At 43.2% G+C, this 26,828-nt stretch overlaps 2 protein-coding genes across 4 annotated transcripts in view; one reads left to right on the top strand and one right to left on the bottom strand.

Annotated features, from left to right (window-relative positions):
* FNDC3B (fibronectin type III domain containing 3B) overlaps positions 1 to 12,345 on the top strand; it is a 186,112-nt gene extending 173,767 nt beyond the window's left edge. Inside the window, exons 25-26 of the mRNA XM_042041887.1 lie at positions 2,008 to 2,135; positions 8,800 to 12,345. Of these exons, the coding sequence (XP_041897821.1) occupies positions 2,008 to 2,135; positions 8,800 to 9,111 (440 nt within the window). The 3' untranslated portion in view covers positions 9,112 to 12,345. The remainder of the gene's footprint in view (positions 1 to 2,007; positions 2,136 to 8,799) is intronic.
* Positions 12,346 to 20,644: 8,299 nt separating this feature from the next.
* GHSR (growth hormone secretagogue receptor) lies at positions 20,645 to 26,785 on the bottom strand. 3 transcript variants are annotated; one of them, XM_042042408.1, is made up of 2 exons: positions 26,003 to 26,785; positions 20,645 to 22,723 (listed from the first exon to the last, which is right to left on the bottom strand). In XM_042042408.1, exons 1-2 carry the CDS (start codon positions 26,754 to 26,756, stop codon positions 22,443 to 22,445), a joined length of 1,035 nt encoding a protein of 344 aa, XP_041898342.1. In that variant the 5' UTR covers positions 26,757 to 26,785; the 3' UTR covers positions 20,645 to 22,442. The 3 variants fall into 3 exon arrangements, with proteins under 3 accessions (XP_041898342.1, XP_041898341.1, XP_041898343.1); XM_042042407.1 differs by having other exon boundaries at positions 22,473 to 22,871; XM_042042409.1 differs by having other exon boundaries at positions 22,473 to 22,823.
* Between the last annotated feature and the right edge of the window lie 43 nt (positions 26,786 to 26,828).

The raw sequence follows: 26,828 nt of genomic DNA, 5'->3' as shown, positions 1-26,828 counted from the left end.
TTTATACAAGAGGTCTAACAGCTGTAGTATATGTGTGTACCTTCTAACTTAGGCTTTAGTAAAGTTTAAACATTTTTTGTTGTGTAGGTGATGTCCCCAACATAGACCTTCAGGGTTTATTTTTTCCTTTAATGTATAAAATTAATCATGATATTTCACATACAGAGCATTAGACTTAGAACTCAGCATGTGTTCCACTAGAAGAACTAAAGGCCTAATTAAATGAAGTTTTTATAATGAAATGTCTTTTACTGAGTGTAAATTTTGTCCTAAGTAATTATGATCCGGAGGAGGAGGAAGGAAGGAAAGAGCAAAAGTAGAAACAGTAAAAACTACAGTGAAAGGTGTTTCATGATAAAACTTGGTGTAATTAGGGCTTTTGTTCTAGGTCTAATTAGGCCTTCTTTGGCCTGTTACAAAGGCAGTGGGTTTGCTGTATGAGCTATCAGATCAGCTGAGCTGAAATCAAATGCACCTTTTTTCCTGGGTGCTGAAGTCTTCCCTGTCAAGCCCTATCATTTACTGAGAGAAACAGCAACTCTCAGTTTGTCAGAGAGGTTTCTTTTGCTTCTCTATGTTTAAAATCTGGCTTTGGTGATTTTGTCACCTTTTGTAAAAAAATACTTAGAGAAGGGAGAACACTGTTGGGGGTGTCCTTCCCTGCTAGATCAGCTGCTCTTCTGTGCTCGGAGCAGTACAAAGGAATTTATGTGATAAACTTGATTCAGCTTCTCATCTCTCAGAAGAAAGTGTTTATTCTCCTGTAAGGTCTCCTAATTAGTCTCTTAACGATGCCAACCCTAGAATAGCTTTGTTGGTAATGGCAGTGTTTTGTAAGTGTCAGACAAAAATCTACATGTATTGAAGTGAGGATGGAAGGAGAAGGAAAAATAATTGAGATTGTTGTTGTCAGCTAAGATGAAGGCGTCTATTATCAGTCTCTCAACACTAGCAGATGTGCAGAGAGAAGTAAATGGATATTGATTACCTTTGGGCCTTCATGATTCATACCTTCCTCTTGGGAAGTAACAAATCAGGCTAAAATTCATGTAATGTATGCAGCAGCGTTTGTTTCTGTGGCAGACCCTCCTGTTGTCTGTTTTTGTAGGGTTGGGGATCAGATTGGCTTTAACAAGCTCGTGTCCTTGCACGTGCACGTGTTCACCACCTGATACAAGTGTTCAGGGCTCTTGTTTCTCCCAGTTTTATTCTTTTTTTTTTCTTTTTTTTTTTTTGTATTGTTCTTGCTGGCTCTGCCTGATCAAGAGGTTGGTGGACCCTGGATGCTGTTGCAGTTCTTTGCATGCCTTCCAGTGGCAGAGGCTTCGTTTTGCATGTGCTGCCCCTGTCTGTGCTTTGGCAGGCTCACCTCTGAGCTTGCCGTGGGTCAAGGCACAGCATCCCTTGGCTTTCAGCTGGTGAGGGAGCCTCTGCCAAGGACAGCAGCCTTGTAACAGCTGACAAATTGGATTTCTCTGGAGCTCTAGTGAGAGCACTAGTCTTAAGTCTGGCTAGAAATAGCAGGTCTGATCAAGTGGATGTCAGGCTCAGAGTTAGATACAAGTCCAAGTCTTGAAAATTACTCTTGTCCTTTTGCTTCCCAGCCTGGGCTGCATCTCTAATACAGCAGATTCTTTAGTTTCTCTTCTCACATCCCTTCTCCTATTTTTCCTAAATGAAAAGTTCGATGTTTTTCCTCCCTTTCAATGGTGTGTAGCATAGGAGGGATGTGCAGGCGTCTCCACTGCCACAGATGTTTGCTCAGGACTACACAGAATTGTTGCTTTTATGAATGCCTGTGTAATTTGTGCCTTGGCTTCTGCTTTGAAAAGATCAGTGCAATTAAGTTTTGAAAGTTTTCTCTAAATCAACTCCTCCTTTCTAGCAGCTCACAGAGCTGACAGGCAAGAGGTGCTCTACCCTGTCTGGTATATATTACAGTGCTCATAAAAGAAGATTTCAGTGCAGTCTTTATCTTAAACATGAACACATTTCCTTTTATTGTAGCCCCTCGAGTGACACAGCTGGGAGGAAACTCCTGTGAAGTTACCTGGGAAACGGTCCCACCCATGAAGGGAGATCCTGTTGGTTATGTTCTGCAGGTACTGGTTGGAAGAGAATCTGAATACAAGCAGGTAGGGAAATGGTCTGGATTTAATATTGTTAAATTGATGGCATAATGGAAATGGTTTTGAAAATCCACTGTGCTGCTTCTTTCTACTGTATTGAATTACACCCTATGGTGATGTGTCAGGTGCACTTTGGTAAAGGCTGAGTCAAAATTAAGGGCTGTAATGGGCTGTTTTCTCCCCTAAGGGAGTATGTAGAGCATCATTATTTTATTGGAGTGGTTTGTGCTCTTTCTGTGGTTAATCACTATTTTTAACTGTACTAACCTTTAAAAAGTTACAATTCTGGCCAACCCATGCTGGCTGTTCTTAACCATTATCTGAAGATGAGATGAAGTCAGAAGATGAATCTTTCTCTCTAAGCCAATTCCAAGACTGTCCATCAGGGTTTTCAGTCAAATACCACATTAAGTGGTTTGTTCATCTGTCTCATTCCTTTCTGAGGTTTTGATGCACGTGTAATTGCTGTGTATCCTTTCTGTCACTGTGGAAACAAAGGCAGTGAAGTACAGCTGATCCTTCTTGCCTTGTATGTCTTGATCAGACATCACAAGTGGACACTTCCCAGAGCACCCAAAACAGAGCAGCTCATTCACAGTTAGATCTTTTATGTCATCTGTCACACCTCTGACTGTGTGATTTGCAGTGCACTTCACCTGTGTGCTCTCTTTTTCCTGTGCTTTCTTTCGTGGTCATGCAGAGTCCAAATAAATCCAAAATAGGGAATGAGATATGCTATGTTAATTAAACTCTTACTCTATGCTAGTAAACTCTTACATTATGCTAATTAAACTCTTAAAAATTTGTATAAGGTAGTACTTTCTTTGCAACTGTGTCTTTGTTCCTCTTCAGTCTGTTTTTGAGTGTTACTGTGAACTAAGGAATTACCAAAAAATAACACAAAAAATGCCAAGACAATTCATGGGGGTGATAAAGATTCAGAAACCTAACTATTGTTTTTGTGAGGAAACATTTTTGGTGCTGGTGTAGGTAATGAAACCCCTGCGTACTGTGTTGGCCTCACGTCAGTGGCAAGTGGATAAGTGGACCCATTTTGCTGTTGCCTGGTGTACAAAGTAGCTTTGGTGTGTCACCTCCTGCTACAGCTTCAGTAAACATAGCCCCAGTGTTTAAAGTGTTCTGGTGTCCTTGGGGAGAACTGGGCACACCTTCATGTTCCTGGGAGATAAGTGATGCCTTAATCTGCACAGTTCAGAACTTGTGGTGTGAAAAAAAAAACAGCAAAGGAAGTAAAAAATACTTTTAGGACCTTCTTATGTTGCAGGTCTTCATTTCTCATGGGCATGACCCTGAGGAGGGAGTTTTGTGAGTTGTTACAGTTGTTACCCTGGAAGAAGTTCCTGGCTGGGATGCTCCAAGTGGCGCTGGGACTTGTGTAAATGTGCTGGCTGATAACCAGCCGAGGGAAAGAGGGGGACTTGCACTGTTTCACAGAAATCACCTTTGCCCATCAGGGTGTTTTATCTTCGTCAGGAATGTGGGTGGTGCCTCAGCCCTGGGGCACATCCCTGTCCACGAGCTGCAGTGGCTGTGTGCTCTGAGCCCCTGTAATGTGCAGAGAAGATAAAATACAGGAACACCTTTCAGTGGTAGTCTGGCTAATACATTTCACCTCTGCTTTGACATGTCTGTGATCACCTGCAACTATTTAACTGAGAAGTACTGTCATTAATATGTTCATTAATGTTAGGGATATGTTAATTACCTTTGAAGTGCAAGTCCTAAATTTATTTTTAAATATGTTTTGATCCCTGCAAGTGACATACATCTTTTGCATATGTATCTAAGGGGGTGTATTATTAGAAACGTTTTGCAAGTTGTTTTGAAGGGTTGCACAGATGAAATACACTGTAGATTTTCAGGCTATTCATGGAATGCAGCATCAGCCACCGACATGCTTTTGGGTGAAGCTGTTGTTTCTCTTTAGACTGTCACATCTGAGCTGTCTCCCTCCCCTGTACACGAGTGTTTGCAGCCCCAAAGCTGCTGATTTTCCACCATTTGATCTATCAGAGGTGATACCAAAGTACTCAAAAGCCTTTTTTTTCAGGCTGGGACTATAGCCATCCCTGCCCTCCTCTGGGAGAATATTTTGTAAATATTTCTCTGCTGAGAATTGTCTGAGGAGCTGGATTTGCTGGAGCTAAACAGATAACATTTTAGCTCTCTGGAAAGTGTATTTTAAAAAATGCTAACTACTCCTTTCCTTGTTTCTCACACAGTGTGTTCCTTTTTGTGTATTTTTGTGCTTTATCTTTACAGATAATTTTAAAAAAAGCAATGGCATGGGACAATTCTTTTTAGGAAATCAAATCTTCCTTGTTTATGAATCAGGATGTAAGCCACAGGAGATTACAGGAATCAGTGGCCTGGATTTGTTTTTCTGTTTCTTGCACTTTTATCTAGCAAAGCTTACTCAGAATTTAGCTCCAAAGTGGATTAAAATGTCTCTGTGCTTGCATAGTTTTAATGTGGATTTAGGTGAGTGGGCTGGGCTGTGCAGCACTTGCAGGAGCTGCAGTTTGGGATAACAGCTGTAATGCCCAGCAGCCTAAGGTTTGGTTTCCCACTTGAGCAGCTCTGGGGGTGGCATCACCCAGGAACCAGCTCTTCCTAAGAGCTGACCATGGGAAATGAGAACTGAGCTTTTTAAAGCTTCTTTATCCTTAAATTGTTTGCCACTGAAGCAAAATGTACTGCCTTTGAAATTTCTGAGAATTTGGAGGCAGCAGCGTTTCATCAGCTTCTGCCACATCTCTTCTGGGAAAAAAAAGTCTCCAAATGCTTTCCAAAAGAAGAAAAAGTATGGGTAGGATACACTGGGTGTGTGAAAATCCCCCAGCAGTTCCCAGGTGTGCACTGAGAGCTGGATGCCTGGGAGACCCCAGCTGGCCTAACTAAAGCTCTCACTTTAATTATTGTTTTTTCTTTGGTTTAAATTCTGTAGACACACAATCTCTGAAATGCTTTAGTGAACTGATAATTTCTGTAAAGCTCTAATCAGCCAAAAATTGGGTTTCCTTCTCTATTTTCAGTAACAAGTCAAAGGCACTTGTGCTAGTTGTATGCCAAGATGCAGCAGAACTACACAGTACCTGCTGGCATGTAGTGCCACTTGCATTGAGTATTTCCTGTGCCTCCTGGTGCCAATTTTGTGTCATGAGATGGAGCAAATAATTTCCTTTGGTTGGGGTTTTTCAGTGCAAACAACCTCAAGGCAGGTGCTCTAAGGGATGGTTGTTTCTCTGTTCAGACAAGGTTGTCACACAACTCTGGGGGGTTTATGAGCACCTCAGCAGTGGAGTGAGTGAAGCTGATGTTGAGTTTGGATGAAATGATAATCCAGTTTCTTAAAAATAAATCTGTCAAGTGACTTAGAAGAAATTAAACTTCTGAAATGGGCATGCTTTTGACATAGATTGAAACCCATCCCCGGGAGTTTTCAAAGCCAGCTTGGACAGGGCTTGGAGGAACCTGGTCTGGTGGAAGGTGTCCCTGCCCATGGCAGGGGGTTGGAATTAGGTGATCTTTAAGGTCCTTTACAACCCAAACTATTCTATGATTCTTTATCTTTCTATCACCATACAAAATAGGCTTTTATTAATTATTAAAGACATTGGCCATTGCATTGGGGTGCCACAACCAGGTGAGGTTACCCTGCACTTTCCAGTGAGTTGCTTAAAGGGCAATTATAGCTGTTATTGTTATTATTTGGAAAGGAGGGGAGAGGGTCGGGATTATTTAATGAGATCAGTGAAATTGAGAAATTGTTGCCTGCAGGAATTCTCTGTCTATCTAGTTCAATCAGTAGGATCAAATACCATAGGAGTCTTCAGCAGCAGTTTATTACTTGTGATGTTATTTTCATTGAGGGAGCCAGGCAAAAAGCTCATCACATTTTTGTTATATTCTCAAGTGTCCAAACCAAAAATCTGGTTTTAGGAACTGAAAGTGATAAATTGGATAGGCACTTCACTTTGGCTTGTTAGCCACCAAAGCATAATGTGCTACATATAAAATACTATGCTGCTTTATGGAGTTATATTTGATTTCATATTTGTTTGGCAGATTTAAAGACCTTATTCATAGTTGTCAAGGGTTTTTTCTGTTGTGTATGTTAAGTCTCTTAACAGGGTGTTCACAACCAAATGTATTTGTGCTGGGGACATCCTGCCACAGCTCTGAGGTGCTGCTGCAGCCCCTGGCAGAGGGTACAGAGGCTGCTGTCAGGAGTGGGTGACAATTTAACAATTGTTGCTGAGAAGAGACATGGTGGTACATAGTATGTACCACTGCTGGTACATACTCATCAAACCACTGAAAGCAGGACAACTTCCATCACTGTCTTAGCACTAGTGCAGGAAGTGTCTTGTCTTTGTCATTGATGGGTATTAATTCACATATTCTATCTACTTCCAATAATTTTTCAAACTTCCCTTAAAGATACACTCTCCTCTCACTTGGCCGTCTGGCCTTCTTCTGAGAAGTGCTGTTGAGTAGCTGGCTTGAGTGAACTTGGCCATCTATACTTGCTGGACTATAATGAAGATATAGGGTCTTTGATTTAGCCAAACTTGGCCTCCAGTTACACTGGTATTCACCACCCTGACAGAACAGAACAAGTAAAAAACCCAATTAACTGGACAGGATTTTTTTCAGTGCAAAGACAGGTTATATATATCCCATCCCTAGTATCTGTTAAATGTAATTTATGAAGTTTAGATTGTAAATTTTTATTAAATGACATTATTTGGATTTTATTGAATTTTTTATTTTGGTTCAGAACTGATCATATTGGTGGCAAAGGCATATAGAGGTTTTCTGGCTATATGTCTTGAAATGAAATTAATAATTACAGCAGCACCAGAAAGCAAACCTTGCTGACAGTTGTTTTGTGAGGGCTTTGAGTTGCCCTGACTCAGAATCTAAAGGAATGGGAGTTAGGCACATCCTCCATGTGGAAGAATCCTGACTCAGTCCTGTGGAACAGCACAGTTGCCCACAACAGGTGGGTATTAGAAATGGAATTGCCATTGCAGAACAGAGTGGCAGAGGTGTTCTTGGGGTGAGGAGTGCTTTGCAAATGGATATTTCAACCCTCACATCACTTCTGTGGGCTGCTACAGCACTTCCAGGTTTGTTTTCCCTGCAATTACTGTAACCCAATGACTCACTGCTCGTTGGCATTGGGAAGAGAAACAGATGAGAAGAAGGGCAGTGGTGCAAGGCTGTGGCCAGTCACAGGGGTTTGTGGGATGAATTTGTTGTATTCCTGTCACTGGACCTAGAGGGAACTTCCTGCAAATGCTGAGCAATACTTGAGCAAGGCAGCGTTAATTTAAATGTTGTTTCTTGATCTGTGCCTCGGGTCAAAGAAACATGAGCCAGTTAGAGGCCTTATGCTTAGTCTGGAAACCCAGACTCACCATCATTCAAACTGTATTTGGAAAAGGTGTGAAAGCTGAAAAAGGAAGGGAGAAAACTAAAGAACCACCTTAATATTTTTGTCCCAGGCCACCTCAAAAAATCAGCAGGCGACTGTTTAACCAAGGGATGAATCTCAGGGGCAAGCAGAGCAGGAAAGCTGAGCTCTTTAAGTGGTCTTTAGCTGAGCAGGTCTCTTCTCTTTCCTCCTCATTTCTTACTCCAGGGTGACACACAGGAACTCCTCTCTGGGCTTGGGACTAATTTGCCACTTGCTCCTCTTTTCTGAGATGAGTTCTTGCCTCTGGGAGGGCAGAGATGCTCTCAGCCTTCTGCTCCCACACTGAGGAGAAGGGAAATGCTAAGTAAACAGAGGAAGAAGTATCTGAGGGTTCAGGATGTTTTTTTCCCAGCAGACGCAGGCACTCTGACACTTTTTTCATTTCATAAAATACCAGTTTCAACAACCATCCATTATATAAGTTATTTGTTTTCAGAGTTGGTGAATGTTTCCAGTGGTTTTTTTTCCATTTAAGTCACAAAGTTGTCTCAGGTACTCAGTTTTCTCTCTCCTTTCTAATGCCATGACTTGTGCTCTGAGTCATGTGGTACCTGCCTTTGATTAACATAAATATGTGATGTGTTGGTAAACAACCAAATACAGCGCAGTCAAGAGGAGATTTTTCACATCTTAATAATATTTTATTATTTCCACCATTCTGCAAGTGTAATTTCTGGTAAGATTCCTGTTTCTTGAGAGAAATGTGAGGGGAAAATACATTAAAATGACATTTATGAGCAATTTTACAACTGCACATTGAATGACTCTCAATAACCTTGTTCACAGGTTTTCTTCCTTTTGGGGTTAGACAGGGTGATTATGTCTTAGACATGTTTTAGGCATACAGTCACATTTTCAGAGTGCAGAAATACATTTGTGACTTTTTTCATGCCCACAAACGATGAGTGTGTGTTACCATTGCTGCATTGTCTGATGTGTTTGTCTGTCCCTGTGTGCACTGTGTCGAGACATCCTCCACACGCCTGTTCTTACAAAACCTGCATTGACCCAGTGAGTTCCTTCCTTTGGAGAAGCATTTCCGTAGAGACTCGCCCTGAGCTTCCAGGCTGAAATCCTTGCAAAACCCCGCCTTGTTGCGCTGTTTGCCGCCCTGCAAGCAGGAGGAGGTTGTGTCTCACCAGGCTCCCTGGCTTGTTCTTGCAGGTGTACAAGGGAGAAGAGACCACATTCCACATCTCAGGCCTTCAGGTGAACACAGACTATCGGTTCCGGGTGTGCGCCTGCCGCCGGTGCTTGGATACCTCACAGGAGCTCAGCGGGCCCTTCAGCCCCTCGGTGGCCTTCGCGTTGCAGCGCAGTGCCCTGGTGCTGGCGGGCGAGCCGGGCGGCGCCGATGACGCCAAGGCCAAGGCCATGGTGCCCACGGACGAACAGTTTGCGGCCCTCATCGTGCTCGGCTTCGCCAGCCTGTCCATCATCTTCGCCTGTATATTGCAGTACTTCTTTATGAAGTAGACAATTCAACGGGAGTTTGAGATACAGATTTAACTAATGCTACGCATTATAATCCACACATTTATTCAGATATTCCTCCTTTTTTTTTTTTTTTTTTTTTTTTTTTTGGGAAATCCTTTGTTCTACCATGCGTTTTATATACTTCTCTTGTTTTTACAGTTCTAGCTTGAAGAAAGATAAATCAGTGTTTTGATGCACCTTTTTGAAATTCAGAACTAGGAAGTGGTCAAACTGGAGAAACAAACAAACCAGATACCAAAAGCACGATTTTTTTGTTTTTCCTTCACGATTTCAAAATTGTCACCAATTTGCCTTTTCAATGTTGCTTTGGGTTTTTTCACTGAAGTTAGTGCAGTCTCTTATCTTACTATTTAGGAAATTTTAATCATGAGTCACTTTTTTTGTCTCTTCTTTTTCCTTCTAAACATTAGTCACAAGTGTGTATAGTGGTAAGACTAGAATACAGTGTTAGTCAAGTACCAGTTTTTCCTTGAACAGTATTAGCAATGTTGCCTACGAATTATTCACTACATTTGCCCCAATTTTTCAAGATAAAACCTAAGTTCTTAGTTTAACTGTTTAGTGCATTTAAATTGGAACAGCATCCTGCAGTTGAAAAACCTTTTTAGTTATCTGTTATTTTTACCGTTACAAACACTATAAAAACTGCCTGTATAAGAAATCAAATAACCAAACTGCGTATAAATTATGAAGCATTATAGATTTTTTTTTTTTTACCATTTTGATTCCTAGCAGTAATTTTAAGTAAGAGGGCATTGTGCAATAGTTAGTTATTCCCATGTTCAGCTATTTAAAAGCTGCTTTAACTTGTCTGTTTGTCACTGTATATAACTATTCCTAATCTGATGCTAGATATTATTCTATTATGTTCAGCCTGATTTATATGATTCGAGCTGGTGACAGCTTAACTGCCTCTACTGAATTAGGTGAGATTTATACTCAATGGAAGCAAACTTTACTGTCAGTTGATCTTTTTTTATGATTAATATTATTATTATTTTTTGGAGGGGTATCCATTTTATGGAACTTTCTTGGAGGTATCAGAAATCACATCTGTTCGTTTTAAATACCTTAAATGGGTGTCTATGCTGTTCTTACCACGGGGCTGATTGAAATAACTTGGTACCTGGCAAAACTGAGGTGAGAGTCCTGCAGAGGAATGGTCCCTGCTCTGGTGGCAGTGTCCCCCTCCTGCCTGCCCCTTCCCAGACACATTTTAATCCATCGAGACACTAGATTTTTAACTCTCGAGTCATGGGGTTATTTATATTAAGTCAACATTGTGCAAGTACCTCAGGGACATAAATGAGCTGGAGGTGCAAATAGATTCCAAAAGGGTGCAACAGACACAGTGTATTTCCCTGCCTCTTGTTTTTGTATATTTTTGCTACTTGGTTTTGCTTTTGTCCTAGCTTTTTTGTGCTCTGTCTCCATCGTCTAAGATTCAGTGTCCTGTACTAGCATAATATTCCCTTAACCAAAGTAATGGGGAAAAAAACAACATTATTTTTGTTTTTAGGTTTATTTATACTATATACTGCATACAGTACTTTAAATACCAATTACAGTGCAATCTTTTTATTTATTGTAAAAAAAATAAAAAATAAAAAGTGTACTTATGTACTAATCTAATCCCCCTCTCCACCCTCCCCATAGCATGTTACATTTTGTCTGTTTTATACTGTTGTACTTTAGGTCAACTTTTTACCTGGCAGCATTCCTAGTATTATTAATCTTCTTGCATTTTCTTGTGTTTTTGAAGATGGGAGCATCTAGTACATTAAATGCCAAAAAAACCCATTATCAGTGATTCAAACGTTTACATGTATCCAAAAACAAAATCATCTCTGGAAAGAAAGTGCTAAGATCAATGAATTATTCTGTGTGCCTCTCTAGATGTAGCAAATATTAGAAATGTTCTGTATTTTGTTATTGACTATAATTAGTTTGATTTAGCCTTGCAAACTAATGGCATTGAGCTAAATATATATATTTTTTTGTTTCTTGCCAAAGTCATGGCTTGTCAAATTTATTTACATCTTATTTAAATTTATTTGTGATATGAAACTCTGTGACCTTGCATCTGTATTTTGTGAGCAAAGAGTATACAGCTGTTTTCATTGGAGGGGAGAAGAGTGTATTTTTTAAAATGATGAAAAGACCGCTAGTTTGGAAAAAACCCAGAAATTTGAATAGATTCCCTTTTTTTATTTTTGGTATATTGTTTGAGCACTGCTGCTATGAAATCCAAGCTTGACAGCTTTTTTTTAAAAAAAACAAAAAAACAAAACCTGCTTTAATAAAGAAAGGAAAAAAACCCAACATGCTCTAGATTAGCAATTTTGAAAGTTTGAAATACGAGTGATACTAAAAGCAGTGGGCAGCAGTGGAGGGGAGAGCAATCAGTTACACTCAAAGCATCTCTGTCACTGCTGATTTGTTTGGTCCCTATGTAACCACACTAACCAGAGCACCCAGTCCAAGCCTGAGGTTTTGGGAGATTGTGCTGGAGGAGCTGGGACGGGCCCAGTGAATTTGACATTTTTAGTCTGTGTGTCCTGCCGTAGTGATCTGATTGTCACTCGTGTGTCGATGACAAAGATCACTGATGTCAAACCCTTCTGCTCTGAGGGACGTTGTCCCTGACCCACCACTGCTGATGCCTTGGCCCTTCCCAAACCTCCTCGTGCCCCTGATCCAGCAGTGGCAGGTGTTGGATCCAACCCCAGGGCGCTCTGCTCTCACAGGAATCACCACCAACAACAGAGGTAGAATGAAACACTAAATGTTTAATACCCTTCAGGAAGGAGAGAGATGTTTTTATATTGTTCTGCCTTTTTCTTTATGAACTTGAAGTGTTTTCTAATCCTGTTTGTTGGCTCCAGTAGCTCAGTATTCAGTGTCACGATTGAGAAGTGCCCTAATTGAATGTGTATGAACCTTATCCTTGCACAGTTCTTTAAATTGAAAAAGAAAAATAAAATGTTTTTACCTCACTATGGGAACATACATTCCAAGCTTTTCAACTTTAAAAAAAATAATCAGAAGTTTTCTTGTATTGTAAATTTTAGACTATTTCATATGCATTATATTAAAACTGCCATATCAATTTTAATGTATAGATTTTGCAAATACTACACTATGTATGTAAGACTTAACTGTATCTGTAGTGTATATGTAATATATTTATGCCCAATAAATGTTTTAATTCTTTCTGTTTTAATTCTTTATTTTAATTGAACACAGCCCTTTGGGTCTATGTGGCCCCTTCTGGCAGGTCAGTGCTGTTGTGCAGCCTGGAGCAGGGGTGGGAGTCCTCCGTTTACCTCAGGATGTTTCTGGTTTGTAATTGAAGTGGTTTTTGTGAAGAGTAAATTTATAGTAATAATCTGAAAGTCAGGTGTTCTAATCACTTATTTTAAATAGCTTGCATGAAAAATTAAGGATTTATATTTATAAAAATATACCTAGGTTGGTTTTCTCTTAGTAATTAAACACTTGAAATAATAGAGCTTTTAACTTATTATGTGCAATGAATTCAGTTCTTCATCACGATGAATTAATCTATTATGTGTTTCTTGTCAAACACATTCATGTTAATTTTTTTAATGTTTTTCTTCAAGTCACTGCATAAATACAGCAATTCATTTGTTTGCTTTTTTTAATTACTGCAGTTTACAACATGAGTGGGGTTTTCCTAGGGAAATACAATGATTTTTTTCATTTGCTTGCTCGGCTTTTTATTTAAGCAGTGCTTGCCAAAACAATCTCTTTAACAAAGTATTTTAAATATGTCTATAGAATAGTAATCAGCACTTTGGCATCTGAGGAGATCTTTTCAGTGGTCCCTGGTTTATTTCCAGGGGTGTCTGCAGAGATGCTGGAGGGCAGTGAGAGCCCATGGGAGTGGAGGAGGATTTAAACATTTGCTGTTGGAGTTCTGAATGTTACCCTGTGCTGCCATCACCCACGGGTTTGTGCAGAGGTGCTGGGTGCCTTTCCACACACAGACTATGCAGAGCTGGGTAAGTAGCACTAGATTTACTGTGGGTTTTGTTTTGCAAGGAAGCGCAGAGCAAGTTGTAACCGGGCTTGGGTGATCCTGTATTTACCAGCAGCTCTTTGCCTGCTGGCAGGAGAAGAAGTATCAGCTTTGAAAAGTTCTGGGAGAGAGCAGAGGCTTGTATTTTGGATATTTCTGTGGCCTTAGGGGTGGTGCAGCAGTGGGCTGTGGCCCTGGCACATGTCACGGTGTGAGCAGTGCCAGGTGTGCCCCAGCAGCGCGTGGTCCCCAGGCTGGCGCTGCAATTTCTATGGCAGCAGCGATTCTCTCCTCGTGGTAATCACAGAGCTGCTCAAAAACCAACGCCTGGGATTTGTTTTGCTCCTCATTTCAATTGCTCTTGCCAGCTCAGAGCATGTTTGGTGTGGTGCAGGAGAGCTGAGCCCCACTGGAAGGGAGGTCTCTCCGAGAAACCAGGGGGTCAAAGCCACGTGCGGCACGAGTGGAGCCACGCGCTGCCGGGACGAGTCGGGAAGCAAACAGGATCTGGAGTGTCATCAGCCCGTGTTGTTCAGCTCCTGTGCAGCTTTTCCACAGGCTCACCTGTGTCTTTGAATTTCAGGAGATGCTCAAATCCAGCCTGCTATAAAAAGAAAAGCACTTGCTGAAGGGAGGTGGGTCTTAGCTCCAGTGTTGGTGGGTCTCCTACCTGTCCCTCCCATCTTGAAGCATAGCTGAGGTATTTAAAATCCCCCTGAAAATTAAATAGTTGGGCTGGAAGCAGATGTTCATTAAAGTCCCTTCTAACCCAAACCATTCTGTGATTCCATTCTATAAATTTATGGCCGGTGGACATGGGGAGATTCTTCTCCAACATTAATGACATCTACATCAACAGGATGGTTCTGTTAGACCTGTCTGCAAACAAAGGTGTTAGAGACAAAAAGAAATTTGTGTGGTAATATGAAGTATAAATTATATTTCCTCTGCAGATCTTCTTCTAGAATTAGTGCAGAGTTCGTGATGTATTGCCATTTATTGAAATGGTGTAGAATTATATTCTCTCTCCTTAACCTGGCCTGGAGTAAAGATGCAAATGTTACCTTTCTTTTTCTCAGAATGAGAACCAGGATTAAGTAGAGAGATGGACATTTTGTTTCATTGTTTTTATGGCTGAGCAGAAAAGCCAGCTGAGAGATCCCCTGAAAGGGCTGTTTTATTGGTACTACATTTATAAATTCTGGACAAGTACATCTATTTCTGCTCTTGACAATTGCACTCTCAACGCCCAGATTCCAGTGAAATAAAAAGTTTCACAAGGCACTTTCAAACAGAGTGGATTGGCCTGGGATCTGCTGTTACCTAAGTGAATGTGCTGTTATTAGTTTGAGTAGTTACATTTACTGCACTAATTGGTGGCATAGATGGTCTTGCATGCAATCAAAGCTATTTTTAGGTCTACTGACATGGTTAGTAAATAACTGCTTGGGTCAGTGTGCTCAGTGGATGTCATTTCTTAGTAATTTTATTAGCCCATCTCTCACTTTCTGTCACATGGAAGCTATTACTCTCTACAAATAAAATGGAGCAAACAGTAGGGATGCAGAGGTCTTGTGAGGCTTAACTTGTGAACAGAGTTGAGAAATTCACCCTAATCCAATATAAATATTGTCTTTGTTAATTTACAGCTCAAATGCCCTTTCTTTCCATGAAAAGCTTGTGAGCTGGTGGTGGTGTCCTGGGCTCAGAGGCTGTGCAGCACTGATGGTGTTGGTGTTCCCTGGCTGCACTCTGGGCAGGATGCACTTGTTCCCTGCCCAGCCATGGCTGCAGCACATCAGGGTTTGCTGAGAAAATCAGGTCTTTGAACTCAGCAGGGCCAAATATCCCCTGGATGCTGCTGTGTGGAGTTTGTATAGTGTTGGATGTAGCTCTTGGTTGCTGATTGCTCTGGGTCACAGCGCTGAAGCTGCTGCTGCTCCTGTTCTGCCTTCTCTCCAGTGTGGGGGTTCAGAGTTCCTTGTGCTCTTTATGGCTCTGTCCCATCCTTGTTCAAAGTGTTGGTGATTGACTTCAGTGTTCTGAAACCAAAAGCATCATAGCTTTACAAACCTCTGGTTATTCTCTGAGTGAGCCCTGTCTGGACAGTGATGGTGCAAGCCCCTTCCTCTGGCCCACATCAGCCTGTCTCACAGGAAGGGGCGTTGGATACAGATCTGGGCTTTGGATACAGATCACAGCCTTTGGCAGGGGCACTGCTCTGGCTGTGTGGCAGAATCCAGATTCCACTGCAGTGTGGGAAATCAGTCACGAGCCCACAGCAAAGACTGAAAGGAATCAGGTAAATACAAACCTCTTATGGGTTTTGACACCACAGCTGGTCTGAGGGGTCTTCCCTGTGAGGGTGGTGAGACCCTGGCACAGTTTGCCCAGAGAAGTTGTGGGTGCCCCATCCCTGGAAGTGGTCAAGGCCAGACTGGGTTGGGTTCTGACCAACCTGGTCTAGTGGGAGGTGTCCCTGCCCATGTCAGGCTGTTGGCACTAGATGGTCTTTAAGGTCCCTTCCAACCCAAACCATTCCATGATTCTGCATACCGGCATTAGACCAGAGATCCTCAGGCAGTGCCCGAGGCATCCAAGGGATGAGTCCCACAACAGCACTTTTCTCCCAGAGCCAGGATACCAGCTGATACACACAGAAACGCTTGGGCTGGCTGCCCACTCCCCTCCTCACAAACTTAAAAGAGTTGAGTTGGTTCAAAACTCCACATTCAATCAAAACTAGCTCAGGCAATTGCACCTTTCACAGCCCCGTGCTGATGCCCCCAGCATAGCACAGCAAATTTTAGAAAAATCAGTCTCATTGTCACTGCTTGATAAAAATACCAAGGTGCTATCGACTGGGCAGGATCTGTGCCTCAGTGTGACCATGAATCTTGGCTTCACGTTGGTGAGAATTTGCAGTATGAGGTTTTGCTGTCTATTGCCATGTTAAAGCTCTTTAAACCCCTGCTCCTCAGAGCTCTTCGTGCTGTGGCTCATTCCAGAGCAGGCTCGTGGTGTCAGATTCCCTGCCTGCCCACCCTAATGAGCCATGATTCGCAGCACCAGGTCATTAGTGGAAGGAGGCTGTGAAGGGAAGAACAATGTGGACAGAAGCTTGGAAATAGCCGTGCCTTTTCTTTCTCGTGGACAGTGCTGCAGTCATGTGAAAATCAATCAGAACATGAGAAAAAAGCAAAGGATCTTTTGATCCAGAAGCATTAAACATGGGGACAAGTGCTGGGAAAACATCTCCTGAGCCCTCAGAGCAAGCTCTGAAGGTGAGAGTGGGGTACTTTACTTCTGAGAGCAATTTTGCCTTATGGACTCGCACACATCACCAAACCATTATTTTCCTCCCAGTGAAAGAATCAAAGCAGGTGTGGAAAGCCATAGAATGCCTTTATTTGGCAAAACACAAAGTTGTTTATCTCCAAGTACAACTGGAGGAGCAGTCTGTAGCTCTCTGAAGGATGTATTTGTGCACAGAAATGAGAGCTGAGATTGGCAGCCGGGCACTGGGGGGTTTGGATGCTGATCTAGGGGTCAAGCCCTCCCCTCCTCCTGGGGGTTGCTCCCATCACTTTGGGTGGTTTGCTGGGATGCTGCACAACACCTGTGGGGCTCTACACTGCTCACATGGTGTTTTCTCCTTGTCCCACCCATGGCCAGCAGTGTGAGGGCTTGGCAATGTGTCAGGGCTGGGATCCAGGTGACACTGCTCATCAGTGTGCATCATGGGTTTGGAGGTGTTTGCCCTCCAAAACTGTGCTGCAGAGCCACCTCCTCTCACTGAGCAGAACCGGGTCAGTGTGTTTGCAGGGCTCAGAGAAATGAGCCTTCAGCATCACCAGGTCAGCCCCAAGGTGAAGCCCCGGTGCTTTTCGTTTTGATCCAGGTTATTGGGTTAATGAGAGGCTCTGAATTTTGGTCTTAGGGGAAAAGTCATGGCATGCACCCATCCACAGCTGAGATGGGGAAGGGCCATAACTCACAAGCGCTGGACTTGGAAGGGCATGGAGACCTTTTTGCTGGAAAAAGCACTGAGGAAGTGTGTTAGTTACACTGGATAATGCTGAAGTGCTGTACTGTGCTGGAATCACAGCTGGACTGAGGCTTGATGGCAAGTGACTGCAGAAACCTCTTAGCCTGTGTTAATGCAAGACAGATTAAATTCTCCTTTTCTCTGCTGTACTTGCATAATCACAATTTAGAGATAAGAGGCAAATCCTGATCTAACATTTGCTTTTCTGGTTTTTCCCTAAACAGCAGCAGACAGGGTTGTGGTTTCATGATGCGACAGGGCTGGCACAGCTGGACCCCATCATTTAACAACTGCTTGGGGCAAAAGTTTGGCCAGGGACGTGGGACATGCAGCCAAACCCCTGTGGGTTTTACCTGTCTCTCAGCAGAACTCATTTCAGAGGGAAAAGCCATTGGCAAGCATGTCTGTGTGAGGAAATTGTTTTGCTCCTCACACAGAGGGGTGAAGTTTATGCGGAGCTGGGAAGGATTCCAGGTGATCCATCAGGTGGGGATGTGTGGGGGAAGGAGATGGCTGAAGGGGGGTGTGTATCACTGCCCTAAGTGAATAATGGACTTGCCCAAGCGAGCAGAGGTTTCCCACTAACACCATATGAGCTTCCAGCTCCCCAGGTACTGCTGGCATCACGCTGGGCAGGGTGTGTCTCCAGCTACCTGTGCCTGACACCAAATAGTGTCAGACAGTGCAAACTGCCAGGGGGCCCGGGGCATCCAGCTCCTGCAACTGCATCTGCTGGCTCATCCTGAGGATTTTCTGGGGAGCTCCTGTGTGTATGCAGGCCCGGGACCTGGTGCAAGGATTCCTGTGCAGATACAAACCCCAGTGCAGGGGTAGGTTCACCATGGACAGCAGGGATGCAGAGCCGGGGCTGTGGAAGTGGAGTACACAGCGTCTCTGCAGTGTCAGCCAGAGGTTGCTTGCTTCCCAAATGAAGTTTTTTGTGGGTTGCTGTGCTGAGCACTCTGGCAGCACAGCTCAGGAACAGAAAACTGATGCTGGGAGCTGCCAGACCCAGCCCAGAACCTGGGAAGGACACCCAGAGGGTACAAGTGGATCCACACCCCATCACTCTGGGACAGTAGGGTTTGAGCAAGGGGTTAAAATGCATTTAAAATTAATTTTTGTAAAACAGGGCTGATACTTTATATTGGGAGTTGTGAGGGTAAAATGTAGTTACGGTGCTTTCATCTGGGGGGTGAGGAGGGCAGTTCAGGGTGTGGGGAAGTAACAGCAGGCGCATCACTGGGAGATGAATTAAATACATTTTTTTGTTCCAAATTTGAATTTATTTCTCAAGATATAATTTATCTCTTCAAGGCCATGGGATTTTTGCAAAAGATCCAGGTTCTATGGAAGCCCGGCCAGAAACATCCACTGGGCTCAGAGCAGCAGCATCCTAGAACCAGTAGATCCATGACAGAGAGGGGGTTCTCCTCGGTGTTTAGGTATCTAAAAACTGCTGATTTTAATAGGGCTTATGCAAATGTAATTTGATGCAAGCTTACATAACTGCTGAATATCTATCAATTCCACTTTTGACAAGGAAGTGCTGGTTTTCCAGTGTATTTTATTTTTGGCAAGAAATACAATAGGACATGATTTTCTGCCTGTGCATGCCTCCATCAAAGGTACTTTTCTAAAATGAGTGAAGCTTTCTGGTAAAGTCCTTTTGACCTATTTCATCACCAATTTAACACATTGCCAAGAAAGAAAATGCAGCCAAATTGTTCTTGTTTATTTGTGAAGCTGTGATACAAAATGTAGAGGTAGAAAAGCTTTTAGAACTGGGACTGTTTAACGAATGAACTTTCAGTTATTTTCTCTATGGGCTGCTCCCATTCAAGTCAGTAAGAACACAGCAAAATTTTGACTTTTCAAGTGTCTACACTGGTTTTTTTCAGTCAGAACTGGCTAGGTTTGTTCCCACAGGGTAGAGTTTCCAGAAATTGGAAGGTTCAACAGCCTGAAAAAACTCTTCCTGCAGAGCTGCCCTGTCTGCCATGCCAATGAACAGCCCAGTGCCTGCAAGGGCTCTTGTCTTCCCCCCATGAAAAATGGATCTCAAAAGCCATGTCCAGACCCAAAATGGGATGGCTTTGGGGAGAAGCTGCCAGGAACATGATGTGCTGCAGAAATGCCCCAGGAAGCACAGGGTAAAGGCTTTGTCTCTGCTGGGAAGTGTTTGCCAGGACAGTCCAGGCTGAGAACGTGGAGCGGCTCCGGTGGGTGAGGCAGGCAATGAGACCGTGCCAGCATCACTTTGCCAGCACAGGCTGTTTGTCACTGCCCTCTGCACCTGCAGCATCCTCTGCCCCTGTACATCCTGCCAGAGACAAGGCAGGAGGAGCCTTGCCCCTTGTTACCACCCAAGACAGATGGATGATGTCTACCTTGGACTGACTTCACCATTCTTAGGTAAAAAATGCTCTTCAAACCTTGCTTACACTTCTTTTTTCCAGTGATTTTTTTACAACTTGGCCACGGTCTGGTTGGATGGGGCCCTGAGCCATCTGATCTAGTGGGTGGCATCCTGCCCACAGCAGAGGGTTGGGGACTAGATGGTCTTTAAGGTCCCTTTTATGTTCTGTGATTCTCTGACTAACGCCCAAGACAAGCAGTGCTGGATTCATCCATCAGTGCAGGTGGGGATGTGTGTATCTTTTTGGAGCTATCAGACAGAAGTTGAAATTATGATGCAAAAGCGAGGGCTATCCAGGTTTTGAGGTGTTTTTATTTCCTGCTTTCCTTATAAAAGCAGTTCATTATGAACCAGTTTGAAGCAGCAGTTCCTGTTCACCATCTGCAGTCAGCACGTGCTGGTGTGGCCCCACTGGGTTTAGAGAATCCATAGAGAAAAGTTTTGGTACTGAGGGAAGCAGAACTAAAGGCTGGTGTAGTGACAGCTACAGTGTGTTAAATGCTTGTGTTCTCTGCTAGATGTGAATATTCTCCTGCTTGTGCAAGAGTCATATGAAGGTGGCTACTCTCCTTTAATAAAAATGTGTGTATTTTGCAAATACAAGTCCATTTCCTCACTGAGAAGGAAAAAGTCCTGTCCTCCCTCCCAAGAAGCAACCAGTCCCTTTCTTTCTGACTTTTATGACCCCAGATCAAATGTTTTAAATTTCATTCTATACACAAAGTTGTGGAAATTTTACAGTGTTGGTAGAGCTAAAATTTACATTTTCTCCTGATGGAATGTTTAGGCTAGATGAAATTATTAGTATGTTTGTAGTTTGTATGCACAAATTACATGTGTCTACACAGGGCTTTAATGTTGCAGTTACTCTGGTTAAACAAAATAGCCTAATCAAGTTAGTTATCCAGGTTTGGGGAAAAAAATTAAAATACAAATATGAAAAAAAAAAAAATTTAAATCCGATTGCGTGAATCCCATCCAGCACCACAGAGCCACTGGGTTATAAAGGGTCTCATCACTTTATTTCTTTTTCTGTTCACATTTAATAGCACAGACACAGCTGAGATTTGAAACACTGATGTGACGCCGGGTGTGTGTGATCAGCTCGTTTACACAGACAGGTTGTTAGTGAGCTCACATCTCACCCTCTTTCCATGGTTCCCAAATGTCTTGTTTCCCTGAGTTGCATGACTTGTGCCACCAGACCTGCTTGTCAGTCAGTGGGTGAGAGAACGGCGAGGTGGATGTGGGTAGAGGTGAAGCAGGAGATGATCCTGCAGTACCTCAGAGTGGGTGTTTGCACATAAATCCTGCTCTCCTGGAGTGGAGAGGGGACAGGCTCAGGTGCCACCAAGGAGCAGCAACCAGCAAAGGTGAGAGAAAAGACACTGAATATACAGAAGAAGCCAATTTCTCTTGTGAGTTCAACCTGAGCAGCTGAAGGTGTAGCAGGGGGATAGTGGCCCATCGGTGTGAGCGGGGGGTTGAAGGCCGGCGAGTTCTGCTAACACAAAATTCATTAGGGAGAATTAAAATTCAGCAGGGAGAAAGGGCTGTGGACCAGCTGGGGATGAACACTAGAACCAAGTGAACAGAAAGCTGCTATCACACATGCATGCTCCAAAGCTCTGTCAGCTCTGTGGGCCACAAAACCCACAGGTTGGTGAGACAGTAAAAGCCATATTCATTAGCACAGAGAATGGAACGTTTTCTGGTTTGCTTTGAAATGGCACACTTGAGGTATAAAAATCTAATTTAAGGGGTTTATGAATCAAGCATGAGAATGTGTCTGCCTGTGTCTTTTAATGCAGATTTTTCTATTACTTTCTCAGGTCACGGTGGTTAAAAAATGCAAAATGTTCTCAATTCAATACTGCAGCAAATGAGCACAACAGCACACCAGGCTTTGCAGGGGGATGTGGCACTGGGAACAGACTTTTAACAGAAACATGGGGGGTTTACAGGCAGGATGCCCATCCTCAGCAAGTTTTGGGGTGCGGTGGGGTGCAGTTAGGGACAGGTAGCCACAGACTCGTTACAAGTATTGAAACAATCAAAAGCTTCCAAGTTCAAACACATCAAGTCATTCACAGTCAAGCTGAACAGAACAAGTACAGATGATTTAGCTAGTAAAAAAAAAGAGACTTTGGTGGGTGATTGCATTCCACATTTTTATAGCATCACTGCAGGCCTGAAGTCAGCACTGTCCTTGTCCCACTGATATATATATTTCAAAAAAATATTTCAGTACAGTCACATTCTAAGCCACTTCTGTGAAAGCATTTTTTTTTGTTTCCTTTCTACTTGGATGTGACATGAAGGTTATTTATTTTTAGCATGTTTAAAAATTATCCATTTTATATCTCTTTTTCTCTTTTTTTAAGAAATCATTTTCCTCATTCAGAGAAAAACGTGAGCTTACTTAAAAATTGGTATTATGAAAAGTGTATCAAATTTCCTGTTTACTACTCCAAAAAGGCAATTCCATTTTCTCTCTCTAGGGTCTGGTTAGATGCTAGCAAAATTCTTAGCAAAACTAAAGCTAACTCTGGAAAAATTCAGCTCGAATTGGCCGCTGCTGAAGTCGTACAAACTCTCGAGTGAAGTGGGCCACGTTTGCCTGGTCAGAGCGGCACAGCCTAAATCGGGGCTAAAGTCAGCGTTACAAAATCATACAGGCAAAAGGAGCACAAAAATAACACCTGGAGCACTGCCAAATTCTGTGACCGCTTGTCTCTCTTCTCACAGTCCCAAACTTTAGATTGTTCCCCTCCCATCTCTCACTGCCTGCATCGCACCTCTCAGCCCATCCGGGTGATGACCAAAGCACCGCTTCCAGCGTTGTGATTCCCGTTCCTTGCCCTCTTCCCCCTCCCGTTATGGCTTTCTGGGAGACTCAGCGAGCGCAGCTCTGGGCTCCTGCTGTCATGTGGTGACGCTGGGCTCTGTCCACCTGCGGGAGCTGCCCTGCTTGCTGCTGGACAGGCTCTTCCTGGGCAGGGCTTTGAGTCCGAACAGGCGGCAGGCGGCCACGCGGTACTTCCTCGACATGATGTTGTAGAGGATGGGGTTGATGGCTGCACTAAGGTAGAAGAGGACAAAGGACACCAGGTTGCAGTACTGGCTGATCACTGCAATCTCCAAGGATCCAGCTTCGAAGGATTTGGAAAATAAGTACCGTCCTACGTGAAAAGGCAACCAGCAGAGTATGAACGCAAATACCACCACGACTAAAATAAAAACAGCAGAAGAAAGTGTGTTAAAGTGTGAGTATCGACATACAGGTGATTAACATTCTGTTTTGCAGCTCTGCTCCTTTAACAAATTAATCACAAAATGTGAAAATGCCTCCCCTAAGCTTTCAGTTGTGTCTCAATACATTCTCTGAGAGTATAAATAAGTGATACTTAATACACTTGGATCGTATCTAAACAGGCTGCCTGAATATTGCCCAACTAATCTGATGTAGCAAACTTCTGACCTATAAAATTATGTTTGCATCAACAGAGCATTAAAGAATCCAAATGGTGACAAAAAAAGTATAAGCATCTATCATTTGCAGTGTTTAAAAAAAGTAAATTATATGTGATAGACTCAGCACTGTGGTTTATAATGAAGAATGTAATCACTGGGAAGCAAAATTATTTAAGACAAAAAGCAAAATTGTTTAAGGCAAAGGCCCCAAAATAAAACACAGAATGGGGACTTGTAGAGCACATATGCCAAGGTAAGAAGAGGAGAGTGGTGCACCCCTCCAGTTTGTCCATTTTTTGGAACATGAGTTACCCCCAAGAAGAGTAGAACTAAATGTATAATATATAACTGCATAATTGTAGTTATACAGAATATCTGTGATAATGTTTTACTACTGCAGTTGCATTTACATGTAAACATCATGTCTGTAGAATAATAGAAATGTGTGTATCTCAGAACACTGGCCCATTGGAATTTTCATCTGAGAGAAAGGGAAACTTTCTGTTCATTTCCTGCGTGCCTTTGACCTTTATTATTTTTCATATTGCTCTCAGTGTATCTATTAATATGCTGCAGAGCAAAACCAGAAAACTCGAGCAAGGGTTTCTGACATTCTTAAGCAATTTTTACAGTTAATCTGTTCATGGAATCACAGAATGGTTTGTGTTGGAAGGGAACTTAAAGAAGATCTTTTTCCAGGCCCCCTGCTAAGAGCAGAGACACCTTACACAAGACCAGGTTACTCAGACACCTGGCCCTGGTGTTCTCTTGTTTTAGCAGTCCTCATATCCTCATATCACGTCTCAGAAGACAATAAAATTCAAATTGCTAAGAGCAATGGTTTTAGTTATCTTTCCCAAAAATTCTGCACCAGCATTCCCAAGTTTAAAAGGATGCTTATGCAAGACTTGTGGCAGACTGGAAGGCACAGAGCTTGAGGTTCAGAGTAGGTTTTCCAGCTCTGCATCTTCTTGAGCCAACCACTCCCAGTTTTCCCTCACTATCTTCACTACATAATTCAGATGATTTCCTAGCTCACATGGGGATTTGAATCCATGTAATGAATATTACCATTGTTCATAATGAACACAGTTTTAAGCACAGTCTATTGTGACTAGAATTTTAAGCACGTGTAGGCATGCAATATCCCTAGTCAGGCTTTTGACAGTTTGATCTTCATGCTTGCAGAATCCCATAGATTTCAATAGGAATGGGGTGTGACAGCTCCTTTGCAAGTCAGGCTATACATTTAGGTGTTTAATTTCGGACCCAGAAGCATAACCTGTCTTTACAGTTAAAAGAACTGCTGATGCTAATCCCATTTACTTGATGTTCAGGCAACTGATAAAGCCTCAGAAAGTGCCTTCTAAATTTTAAGCAGAACATTAACACCAGTGACAGCAAGACTGCATTGAGCATCTGCTGCCACTGAACCCTCACTAACTTCTTTCCATCTTTCCATCAGGCATCAGACTGTTATCATTTAAGGAATATTGGCTCTCTGTCAAAGGAGTGTCTTGCCACTGCCTGGCTGTTCTCAGACCTTGTAAAAGGGAAAAATAGTGCCTGAAATATTGCAATGCTTGTGCCAATATTTCAGGGCAGAAATACATTTTATTTCAAAATTCTTTACGATTAAGTATATGGAAATACAAACATGGTAGTAATATAGGTAATTTACTTACAGTCAGTGGAAGTTCATAATCTTGAACCTCTGGAAATGTAAACAATTAATTACTTCCAAGGTCATGCTTACCAGACTGAATTCTATTGATCATAAAATGGAGCTGAAAGGGCATAAAGAATGCTGTGGGTTTTATTATTCTTCCTGCTGTTGCAGAGTAATAAATCAGGACATGAACAAAAAGATCAGATAGGCTCCTATTTGATAATTAAGGTACTTAGGACTCGCTGCCACCTCTTGTCTGCCTCATTAGCCCACCACTTCAACCCTGCTGAAAGGAGCCTGTGAAAGCTTCTTCCTGCAGAGCATCTCATCCCCCCAAAATCCACGGGATGACTTCCACTGCAGAGGACTTTTGGCTTGGATAAAAGTATGCAGCAGCAGCAGCAGGATTCTGCAGTTTTCAGACACGAAACTGCAGGACAACTTTTTGGGTTTGTGTATCAAACTGCCACCACATGTACTGGCTTAGTAGGTTAAGACTTGAGTTTCCATGTGCCAACCACAAGCGTTGTTTCAAGCATTCAGCAGTGTCAATATACAAAGTTAGGAATGACAGTGTCGGTTATCCTGATCCTGTTTTCTTACAGTCTGTGAGATTTTACAGCATCACAGACCTCAAAGGAGACACAGTGCTCCTGGTTCAGCATATCCTGCTGTTTTGCTGGTATAAAAATGCAGATTAATTTTCATAAGCTTACACAGCCAGGGTAGGAAATAACCCCAATTTGCTAAAACCTTGATATTCTTTTCCTATGAATCTTAAGTGCACATCATGCCCTGCCTGCATGGCTGTAGTCTGCAGCTCGACTTCATGGCTTGAGAAGGGTTTAGTTTTGTTTAAAAATCAAATAAACTGTTCTTCTGTAAATAACATTGCTATCCACAACCAAAGAGCAAAAATGCTCAAAAATCTCCGGGGCACAAGCTAATTATAACTGTAGTATTTGTCATTGTCAGGGATTCTTATTAATGTTTGTTTAACTGTTTGGGAGTCCCCAGTTAGAAATAAATCTAAGGGAGGAGGAGAGTTATTCTACAGATACCTTGAGGTTTACCCCTTTGCATGAAACATTTTCCGTAAATGCTTTTCTTTGGAAGCAACTATAGTAAACTATCAGAGAGCTCCCAGTCTTTTTCTCTCTCACACACACACACGAGCACACACATCCTTTTGGAAAAACAGAGCAAGAGGACTCGTACCTAACATTTTCACAGTTTGCTTGTTATTCTTATCCCTGATGACAGAGTTTGGACCGATGTTCTTTCTCTTCCTCCTCCAGAGCTTCCTCCCGATGAGGCTGTACAGCACGGTCAGGCAAAACACGGGCAGGAAAAAGAAGATGCTGGAGGTCCAGACCATGATGGTGAGCAGCCCCGAGCGGATGGCGTACTCTGTGGCTCGGCACTCATTGGTGCTCAGGGGGTTCGTGCCGTTCTCGTGCTCGACCCCCACCAGGATGAAGATGGGGCCGGCACTGATGAAGGAGATGGCCCAGAGGAAGAGGATGACCAGCTTGACCTTCCCCTTGGTGATGATGACTTTAGCTCGCAGGGGGAAACAGATGGCGACGTACCGCTCCACGCTGAGCGCCGTGATGTTGAGGATGGTGGAGTAGGTGCAGCTCTCGCTGATGAACTGGAAGAGCTTGCAGAGGAGGTCCCCGAAATTCCAGGGCCGGTACTGCCAGAGGCGGAAGAGGTCCAGGGGCATGCAGAGGAAGATGAGCAGGTCGGAGAAGGCCATGCTGGACAGGTAGAAGTTGGTGGTTGTCCTCATGTCCCGGAACCGCGACACCACCAGCATGGTCATGAGGTTGCCGATGATCCCGATGACGAAGAGCAGGACGCAGGCGACGGTGATGCCGGTGAGCACGGGCACGGGGAACAGGTGCAGCGGGGGCTCAGCGCCCGTCCGGTTCTCCGCGCCGCGGCCGCCCGCGCTCCCCTCCCGCATCCTGGCGCCGCGGGCTGCGCATCCCCGCCCGGCGCGGCGCGGCCCCGCGCGGTCCCCGCTGCGCGCCCGGGC

The sequence above is a fragment of the Corvus kubaryi genome, unplaced genomic scaffold, assembly GCF_017639235.1.
Source record: "Corvus kubaryi isolate FWS band 111438036 unplaced genomic scaffold, C.kubaryi_AGA036_p1.0 37397, whole genome shotgun sequence".
NCBI classification, from domain to species: Eukaryota; Metazoa; Chordata; class Aves; order Passeriformes; family Corvidae; genus Corvus; species Corvus kubaryi.
Note: the sequence above shows the minus strand (reverse complement) of the source record. Positions and strands in the feature narration are given on the sequence as shown.